Source organism: Dipodomys spectabilis, unplaced genomic scaffold (genome assembly GCF_019054845.1).
Source record: "Dipodomys spectabilis isolate Male_0828 unplaced genomic scaffold, ASM1905484v1 ptg000069l, whole genome shotgun sequence".
NCBI lineage: Eukaryota > Metazoa > Chordata > Mammalia > Rodentia > Heteromyidae > Dipodomys > Dipodomys spectabilis.
The window spans coordinates 5546957-5557500 of NW_024870746.1; the positions used below are offsets into that span (position 1 = coordinate 5546957).

The 10544-nt window shown below is 48.2% G+C and overlaps 1 protein-coding gene across 1 annotated transcript in view; it reads right to left on the reverse strand.

Moving 5' to 3' along the window:
* Positions 1–5640: 5640 nt before the first annotated feature.
* Rab25 (RAB25, member RAS oncogene family) overlaps positions 5641–10544 on the reverse strand; it is an 8963-nt gene continuing 4059 nt past the window's right edge. The window contains exons 2-5 of the mRNA XM_042681707.1: positions 9155–9350; positions 7802–7995; positions 6437–6517; positions 5641–5953 (exon numbers count right to left, since the gene is read on the reverse strand). Coding sequence (XP_042537641.1) covers positions 5826–5953; positions 6437–6517; positions 7802–7995; positions 9155–9350 — 599 coding nt within the window. The 3' untranslated portion in view covers positions 5641–5825. The remainder of the gene's footprint in view (positions 5954–6436; positions 6518–7801; positions 7996–9154; positions 9351–10544) is intronic.

The window sequence follows — 10544 nt, forward strand, 5'->3', positions numbered from 1 at the left end:
TGGAGGGTGGGCCACTTTCAGAGCCTCTGGTTACCCTGCCTTGGGAATTGGGAAGGGGGCCAGACCGAAAATTTTACTAGAGTTACAACTCTGATACCTCAACACACCCTTAAATCTGGAAGCAGCTAAGAGAAACTTTTGTTATGCCAGAAGTGGCCGCTAAAGCGTTTTGACCCCCTTTGCCCTCCTCCCCAACTGTGTGTTGCTTGATCCCTTCCTTGTGGGGGGTGGGGGAAAGGGAAAGGGAGAATTGCCATTTGTACCTAGAGGTGCTCTTTGGGATTCCCAGCCCTCTGGTCCTGACCTCCAACCTCCTAACATGACCCTTTATAGTGTCCCCCCTCCCCCCTTATACTGTTTGGGAAACTAAGAGTTCCCAATAGTATAAGGGAGTTGGGGCCCTATCAGAAGTTTGCATAGATCACCTAAGGAATGTGGTGTGGGAAAAACATGTCAATAAAGGGCTCAAACTCATTGTCCCCACAAAGCTGGGCTAGAGGAATCAGGAGAGGGGGGCTCCTGTGTCCCCTGCAATTTTCCCCTTCACTCTTCTTTCCCTGTCTTTCCTTCCTCTGGGTTCTCCCTTTGCTTTTTCTGTTTCCTCCTGCTCTTTTTTCTTTGCTTCCCAGGGTGGTTTGTTATTTCTAGCCCCTTGTTGTTCTCTGCCTTTCTTCCTTTTCTCTGCCTCCCTCCTGCCCCTTCCAGCCCAGCTTTGGGGGTACTATCTCCTGTGGAGAAGCTGAGGGAAGAATTTTTTGATGCCTCCTCCCCCAGTTCCTCTTCAGGCATTGGACAGCAAGCCCTCTCCCCACTTTCCCAAAGAAGCAACTCCAATTCCTGATAGAATGTATCCCCATTTTCAGTGGTGATTTGAGAAGGAAGTAAAACTGGACATATAAAGGGTCAAATCCCCTACCTTCATCATCTATGGGCATTATATTTAGGGAGCAGTTCTTGGCCTGGTTTTCTGGCTCTGGGAGGGGGGAGCCAGAAGCAGGAAAGCCTGGACAAGAGAGACCGATGACTAGAAGGACTTCCCTCCCCTGCAATGACCCACTCCCTGACCCCTCTCTGGACCTAACTGAACCGCTATTGAATCCTTATTAGTGTGCAAATCATGAAGTCTCTGTTCCATCCACTGTGGCTGAGCAGAGAGGCCAGGTCTTCAGAGAGGGGTCAGACCAGGGCAAAGCAGGACTGGGGTACAGCAGGGCCTGTTCCACAAATCTTGTATTGTGACAGGCCTGGCTCCCCCAGTGTTGCCTCCCTACAGCTCACTTGGGGTTGCCACCAGCCTCTCACTCTCCTGGTTCCGCTGGCCGGGCTAGGAGAGGATGGGGGGGATGGAAGGCCCAGGGGGCCCTGGAGATGCTTGTATATAATGGGGTGGAACTGTTCTCATGATCTCTGAGCACTTATAGCTCAGGAGTCCCATTCTTCCTGGATGGAGCTGGGGTGCAGGGATGGAGGTGCATAGGGGATTCCCCACTCCTTCTGCCACCGGTTGTGAATTAACTCACCTCTCCTCAACCTTCCCCTCCAGACCACCAGCCTGGGAGGGGAGAGGAAGGAGATCACAGCCCAGAAAACTGGCCTGTGGCAACTTCCCTCCTTCTTGCCAATGTGATCCATCCTGAGATGTCTGTACAATAGAAACCAAACCAAATGGGCACCCTTAGTTACCAGAGGCTCAGTGGGAGGGGGGGTGGGAAGAAGGGATGTCTGTCTGTCAATCCCCCTCCCCCTCTCCAGTCCTTACCCATAAAGGCAAAAGACTGTTACACTAGGGGGCTCAGCAGATTCAATCCCACCTTTACTGGGTGAGCCAGACCTAGAAACAATCGCAAAACAGTGAGTGACAAAACAGGAGAGAAAGCAGAGAGCAGGAGAAGGCGCAAGATTGGCAACCAACACAGAGGAGAGGAAATAAAAATAGCAAAAAAAAAAAAAGAAAAAAACAGTTCTTTATAATTTAATATTCTATTTTAATAAAGGCGTTTATTACCATATAAATGTAGCAAAGAACCTGGGCTAATATGAAAAAAAGACTTTTTATTAGGTAATTTATTATATGAAAAGGATATTTTATTTTATGATAAAGTGATCCTTAAAAAAATAAAAAAACTTTAGAAGGTTTAGAATATATGTAGGGAGAGAAGAAGAAAAAAAATACATTTGTATTCAGAGTTAAATCTTAAAAAAAAAGTGTTTTTAATATATGTTCGGGTTTACGTTCCTTTTTTCCCCCACTTTTTTTTGGGGAGGAATGTCATTTGCTTTTCTTCGGGGAGCATCCTGAGATGGATGGTGGAGAGAGGGGCTGGGGGAACCTGGTCCCTTCTGGGGCCCCCACTAGTAGATTGGATTTCACTCAGTGGGCTCCTCCTCCTTTCTCCCCCTCCCCCTCAGGGGAGCCGGCAGAGCCAAACAAAGAAAGGGATTAACCAGAAAGAAAGAAGCTGTGGGACTAAGGACTGAGGATCCTGAGGTGTCCCCCCTCCCCTTCCCCTGCCCTGTCCACAGGGGTAAGTGAGGAGGGAGAATCCAGAACAGAGGCCTAGCAGGCCTATGGGAACCCTCAGAGAGGTGAGATTTTAAGAGAAATAGATTTTTTTAACCAAAAAATGAGAGAGAGAGAGAGAAAGAAAAAGAAACCGAGGGGTTTAAAAGAAGAGAATACTACAAAATAATAATAATTCAAATTTATTTCATATAATCCTAGAGAAAGAAAAAGAATTACTAGTTACTTAGTAGATGATATTCAGATAGCTTAAAGTTTAGTAGCATTGAGGGCCCCTGGGTCCAGTAGAATGTATAAAAGTATGGAAAAGAATAGAGGAGGGAAGTGGCTGAGTCCACCCTGAGCCACTCCATCTTCAGGGGTCATGGTTGGAGCAGGTTAAGATTGGGAGCTTCCAGTCTGCTGGGGTTGATTCTGAGAATTCTTGAGTTTTTCACTGTGGGATACGTAAATGAGAAACTCAATCCCCAAGGTCTTTGAAAGGATGCATGCTGATCATCTCAACCAGGGCTGGGGGCTGAGCTGGGGGCCCAGCTACCATTGTATCTGTTGGCTAGTCCCTACTCTAATGTGATCCAGCCTCTCCTGGGGCTCTCAGGGAGGATGGAGACTGCTTAGCTCCAACCTTTCCAAGCCAATTCCTCCTTGGCCTGTGTAAGTTACGTCCTTGAAATGTAACCTCAATTCACTTCATTATAGATTGGTTCAAGATCTTAGCCATTATACAAATAAATACACATGCTTCCCATCTCAGATCTTCATGAGCATTGAGGGGATTGGTCTCTCATCCCTGCTCCCACCCAGCACTCCAGTCAATATTGTCCTCCATGGAGGCAGTTGAAAGTAGCAATCTTGGAAGCTGTTCTTAAGTCTGTATGGTGCTTCACAGGTTTGCAAGGTATCTCATAGAAATTAGATTCCAAGAAGGACTTCCTTCACTGGGAGGTAGGATTAAGACACTGCCCTTGAAGGCTTTGGGGAATAGATCCCCAAGAGTGCAGAGGTAGGGGAAGGACAGTAGGCCTTGGGTAGCCCTTCTATTAGATCCCTTCTATTCCATCTCACCTTGAGCTGTAGATGTTCTAATTGGGGTCACCCAAGGGTACTTCACCTTCCTCACAGAAAATTGGGAGCCTGGTTTCTGCATGTGAGGAATGCACATTTTTTTAAGCACTTGCCTTCTAGCCCCAGCTGGCAGTCAGATCAAACCCTTCTATTGGGGGGGAGGAGAGGCCCCTTGGCTCTCTTTTCAGCAAGCCATGCCTGCTCCATTATATCAATGACTGCCTCATCCCTCCCAGACCCTAGACCCCAAACACATCTCCCTCTTCCCAATTTACTCTTCTTGCCCTATCTAGGGACAGATAAACACTCCCACCCCCACCCACCCCCCTGCTCTTTTTGTCCTAGAACCCTCGATAGTTTGGGATGGTAGTGTCTGGGATGGGCTTTGCCCATTCGAGGGTGCAGGTTGGGTAGGGGAGGTGGGTGGAGACAGCCCTGGGGCAGGGGGGGATGGTCTCTCCACTGTAGAAAGTAGAATAGGATTGTGGTCAGACTTAATTTGAGGCATCTAGTGAAGACACATACAAATCCAGCAAGGAAAGATTTCAGAAGCAAAATAAAGGCGGGAAATGAAATTGACCCATGAATAATCAAGTCAAAGTGATGTTGCACAAAATGCAGAGAAACCAAGAAGGGGGAGGGTTAATGTATTAAATGTGCTATTAAGAACTTAATTTTATTAAAAGTATTATTACTTAAGACTCTTGTCTCTGCGTGTCAGTTCATATTATTTGGGGTAAGTAGAAGCAATTGTGGTCTGAGGTTCTCTCTGGTTTAACTGAGTGGGTGTTTCCAGAGTTCTTTGCTACCCTTGGGCTTCCCTCTGCTCTACCCAGTTTCCCACATGAATCTTCAAGCACTAAATCCTATTTTTCCTTTTTTTTTTTTTGTCCGTCCTAGGGCTTTTGAACTCGGCTTGGGCACTATCCCTGAACTCCTTTTTGCTCAAGTCTAACACCTTAACACTTGAACCACAGCACTACTTCCTGCTTTTTCTGTGATTAATTGGAGATAAGAGTCTCATGGAAGCTAGGCACTGGTGGCTCACCCCTGTAATCCTAGCTACTCAGGAGGCTGAGATCTGAGGATCGAGGTTCAAAGCCAGACTGAGCAGGAAAGTTCATGAAACTTTATCTCCAATAAGCCACCAGAAAACCGGAAGTGGTGCTGTATCTCAAGTGGTAGAGCGCTAGCCTTGAGCTGAAGAGCTGAGGGACAGAGCTCAGGCCCAGAGGTCAAGCCCCACAATGGACAAAAATAAAATAAAAATAAAAAAATAAAGAGTCTCATGGACTTTTCTGTCCAGGCTGGCTTTGAACTGCAATCCTCAGATCTCCTGAGAAGCTAAGATTACAGGCATGAACCACCAGCCCCCAACTCAATTCTATTTTTCTTCCCCATATATTTCCTTCTTTTCCTTGGAAATGCATTGACACCTTCCACCTTCTCTGCAGCATAGGAGAAAAAAGCAAGATCAATCTATCCCTGTTGAAGACAGAACAAAGACTAGATAAGGACTAGGGTGTGACATAAGTGGTAGCGTACCTGCCTGCCTAGTAAGTGTGAGGCTCTGAATTCAAAACTCTAATACTGTCCCAAAGAAGGCACCAGGAGACGGACTTGCTGGAGGACCCCAGCATACTACAAGGCTGGCCCCGCCTCTTCTCCCTTGCTTGTTCCCCAGCTTCCTCCTCTTACCCCAGCATTGGAGTGACCTCAGTTCTTGGCACCAGGGCCTTGGGCACCAGATGGTGCCTACCGATGGTTTCTTTTGTCTTGCCTTCCACATACCCCTCCCCTCCCTCCATGTAGCACTACCTCCCCCACCTGCCCTAGGGGTTGGCAGAGGGATGGATGGGCACCTCCGCCCCCTTGGCACTGTCCCCAGAGCACAGAACTCCAGAGGCAGGTGGCCCTGAGGGACAGTGGATATGGTAGGGAGGACAGAGGGAGGGGGAGAAGGGGATCAGGGACTCAAAAGAGGGACCAAAATTGGAGGGGTGAGGGGTGGCAGAGACAGAAGAGGAAGAACAGACGGGAGGCAGCAGGATGGCTAGGCATGGGTACAAAACAGCTTTATTTGAAGGCATGGACAGATGATGAATGTGTGTGGTGGGACATGAAGACCTTAGGGCTCTGAGTGTCTGTGACCAAGGAACTAAAGGTCAGGAAAATGTCCTGTAGTGTGTGGAGGGCAGGTACCAGAAGGTTGGAGGAGCGGGGTTGACCATGGTCAAAATCAGAGGCTGATGCAACAGGCCCTTTTCTCCCCAGAGACAGGCTCCTGCCCAGATTGGGCACTGCCCAGGGCGATTGCATTGGTCCGGGTGCTGTTTTGCCTCTGCTTGGACACCTTCGCAAAGATCTCTGAGAGAGTAGAAGGCAGTGATCAGATCAGATGGTTTAGCACCCATTTCCCACCTCTACAGATATGCATCATGCCCTGTCCAAGCACTAGAAGTGGTCCCAGTGGTGGGAGTTTCTACTGGAAAGAAGTGAAATTTCAGCATCTGGTCCTTTCTACTTACCTGGGAGGAGAAGGAACCAAGACTCACACCTTTGGGTAGTATGATCTTCCAGTTGTCATCAGGCTGAGGGAGGCCGACAGTTTATAAAGGCTCCCTGAGACTTTACAAAATGTATACTTGGGGTCTATTCCTTGGCATTTGTAGTTAGATGAGAGTTACCAAGTGCAGAGCACTGTGCCAAAGTGGGGCAATGGTGGCTGAGAAGGAGGCTGGGGGCCCACAGGGAAAGTGTGGTAGGCAGTCAGCTGGAAGAGAGCTGGGTGTCTATTAGGCTTCTGACCCTAGGGATGAAAGGGGCTGCCAAATGGAGGCAGGCTCTAACCTTTGAGGATAGTCTCAAAGGCCAGCTCAACATTGGTGGAGTCCAGGGCTGAGGTCTCCAGGAACAGCAGCCCGTTGTTTTCTGCCAAGAAGAAAAACACCATTAATTGAGGGATCAAAGGCAATAATTAATAAATAATAATAATAATATTTACCTAATGTTTACTATATACATTACTAAGTACTAAACATTGTAGTAACTCACTTAATACTTAAAGCTGTGTATGAGTATGTTCTGTTAGGAAACTGAAACCCAGAGAGAATGAAGAGGAAATCTGCTCTGTGGTCCATATCTAAGAACTCACCAAGGGGCAGTGGGAAGCTGAGCTCTGGAGTTTACCCTCAAAACCACCATATTGTATTACTGCTAAACCTAGAGAACTCCTGGGGAAAATAGGGCAGAAGATAGCCAAGTGGAACCCAACAGGATCTTGGAGAATTGTGGGGTGGGACTGTTTAGGCTTTGTTTTGTTTTGTTTGCCAATCTTGTGACTTGAACTCTGGACTTGGGCACTGTCCCTGAGTTTTTGTGTTCACTAATGCTCTACCTCTTGAGCCACAGCTGACTTTCTGGCTTTTGTGAGTGTGTGTGTGTGTGGTTTATTGAAGATAAGAGTTTTACAGCCGGGTGCTGGTGGCTCACGCCTGTAATCCTAGCTACTCAGGAGGCTGAGATCTGAGGATCGCAGTTCAAAGCCAGCCCAGGCAGAAGAGACCGTGAGACTCCTATCTCCAATAAACCACCAGAAAACCAGAAGTGGCGCTGTGGCTCAAGTGGTAGAGCGCTTGCCTTGAGCTGAAGAGCTGAGGGACATCGCCCAGGCCCAGAGTTCAAGCCCCATGACCGACAAAAAAAAAAAAAAAAGAGTTTTGCAGGGGCTGGGAAGGTGGCTCAGTGGTAGAGTGCTTGCCTTGCATGCATGAGGCCCTGGGTTCAATTCCTCAGCACCACATAAGCAGAAAAAGCTGGAAGTGGCGCTGTGGCTCAAGTGGTAGAGCACTGGCCTTGAGCTGAGGAGCTTAGGGACAGGGCCCAGGCTCAGAGTTCAGGCCCCAGGACCAACAACAACAACAACAGAAAAGAGAGAGAGAGAGAGAGAGTCTCACAGACTTCCCTGCCTGGTTTAGCTTCCAACCACGTTTCTCAGATCTCAGCCTCCTGAGTAGCTAGGATTACAGGCATGAGCTACTGGTGCCTGGTAGGCCTGTCTTATAATCAGCTATGATTGCTGATGAAGGCATGTCTTAGAGAAGTGGAGATAAGTCTACACAGGGGAGCTGGGTGTAGAGCAGGCTCCAGGAAGCTGGAGCTGATTGAGTGTGTGCAAGTTTGCAGGAGTCAGATTGGGTGTGGCTGGGTACTCACCTGCAAACATTCGGGCCTCCTCAGTGGGCACCTCCCGGGCCTGACTAAGGTCACTTTTGTTCCCCACCAGCATAACGACAATAGTGGCTTCAGCATGGTCATAGAGCTCCTTCAGCCAGCGTTCTACTACGGCATATGTCTGGTGCTTGGTTAGATCAAACACCAGGAGGGCCCCCACTGCTCCACGATAGTACCTGAATGGGAGTAGGATAGGTGGGCAGACAAAGATCAGGTATTGGGTTCAGCCACAGAGCAAAGTCATCAAGCCAAAAATACTGAGTCAAAGTATATCAATTTTTAGTAAATAAAGAAACTGAGGACATCCAATCTGGTTGAGAAGATCAGGGCTCTTGTGCAATTTAGGAACACTGGTCTTAGGCCCCCCAAGGTGTACTTCTCTGCTCCCAACCTCTTACCAGCTCTTCAAAGCCCTTTTGCTTCCATTCTCCTGTGTCCCAATTTTAGTCCTCACTACCCACCAAAGTCCATCTATGTACTCTGGCCAAATGTGCCTCCTAGATGCTCCACCTCTGAGATCTTTCCTCAGTCCAGTGCCATCTTCTCTCCTGTGGCCATCTTTCTAGGACTAGTACCTGGCTTGACCATCAAGGCATCCCTGCCAGCAGGCAGACTCCTTCTCAGAGTTGAAAGCATTGTGCTTGGGCTGGTGGTGTGTAATTATTTCCAAGTTTTATTTCTGAAGCAATCAAGACTTATAAGAGGTCAAATGACAGGATGATATGTATATGGCCTTTGTGAGTCTAACAGTAGATACTGCTTCCTGCCTCCTAGAAGATCCTGTCTGTCCCCATCATACATGCATGCATAGACCATCTTGCACACATGTGGACTTGAAACTGACCAGAGGACACTTTGGATGTGGTTTTAGGAGGCCTAAACTTCCTATGTATTCTCTGAGACTTTATAAAATGCACACTCTGGGTCCAGCCCTTGGCATTTGATAAATGTTACCAGGTACAGAGCACTGGGCCAAACTGAAGGGGCACTCTCAACCCACACAGCCTGCCCCATCCCAGCTCCACCTAGATTTTACCTTGCTTGTATTTAAACAGGGATTTATTAGAGCATCTTACTACTACAGTACATGTGCCAAATGATTTGTATCTTCCCAGGCATATGGCAAAAGCTTAGTAAGGGGTAGCAATGACTCTTGGTTTAGTCCTACTAGTTAGTCTTACTTATATCCTACCTCTGTTTGCTGCTCACAGCACTCGTGCTTCAGTGCTCTCCCCCAGGGAGCATCCTGCTGAGTCCCTGTTTCCCCATCCTCTTCTACCTCTCCCTGACTTCCCAGGGCTTCCACAACCCACCAACCCCCCAGCCCAGGCTCACGCTGAGGTGATGGCTCGATATCGCTCCAGGCCAGCTGTGTCCCAGATCTGCGCCTTGACTGCAGCAGTGCCCAGCATTACAGTGCGGGTTGAGAACTCAACCCCGATGGTGGTGCGGCTGTCGTGGCTGAACTCATTGCGTGTGAATCGGGACAACAGATTGGTCTTGCCCACGCCTGACTCACCGATCAGCACCACTGAAGGAGCAGAGAGATAAAGACTGAGCACCCGGCACAGTGGCTCCAAGCCCACCTGAGCTTAGAGGGTTTTTCAACAGAAAAGAGAACTGAGCCCAGAAAACCAAGGAGGGCTCCAGCTCTCCTGGCAGAGACTCTGGATACATAATGCATCTGCCCTGGAGGACAAAAGGCCAGAATATAAAACAAACAAAGGGGCTGTAAGGATTACAGGCCTGCTCTGATGAAACATGGATGCAGAACCAGCTTTAGTTGCTGGTAACAGAGAGGAATCTGTAAGCTGTGAGTATGGGTGTTATGTGGAGAGGTGACAGGAGTGTGAAAATGGACAGAGATGATAGGAGATCTGGGAGGACCAGAACTCTGTGTGTGTGTGTGTGTGTGTGTGTGTGTGTGTGTGTGTGTGTGTAAGAGAGAGAGACAGCTGGGGGAAGAGGTTGATAAGTGTATTCAAATAGGAAAGAGGTGAGAACATGTGAACAGAGATATGGGTACAGGGCCTCGGTGCTATCCCTTAGCTTTTTTTGCTCACAGTTAGCACTCTACCATTTGAGCCACACCTACAATTCTGGCTTTTTGATGGTTAACTGGAGATTTGTTGGAGAGCCTCTAGGATCGTCTGCCTGAGCTGGCTTCAAATCTTCATCCTCAGATGTCAGCCTCCTGATTAGCTAGGATTACAGGTGTGAGATACCTATGGGTCTTCTAAGGGTGAGAGGAAGGGGTGTGTGTGTGTGTGTGTGTGTGTGTGTGGTCTGTGTGTGTGTAAAAGTTAGGATCAATTGGGCTGGGAAGGTGGCTCAGTGGTAGAGTGCTTGCCTTGCATGCCTGAGGCCCTGGGTTCGATTCCTCAGCACCACATAAGCAAAAAGAAAAAGAAAGTTAGGATCAATTGTCAGTAAGGTACAGTTCTATATATAAAAGATCTTGAGATGAGGTGCTGGACTAGCTCTGTCCTTCAGCAAGCTATAAATTTTTCATATGAAAATTGGGAGTGAGGGGCTGGGAAGGTGGCTCAGTGGTAGAGAGCTTGCCTTGCATGCATGAGGCCTTGGATTCAATTCCTCAGCACCACATAAGCAGAAAATAAAAAAGCCGGAAGTGGTGCTGTGGCTCAAATGGTAGAGTGCTAGCCTTGAGCTGAAGAGCTAAGGGACAGTGCCCAGGCCCAGAGTTCAGGCCCCATGACTGGAC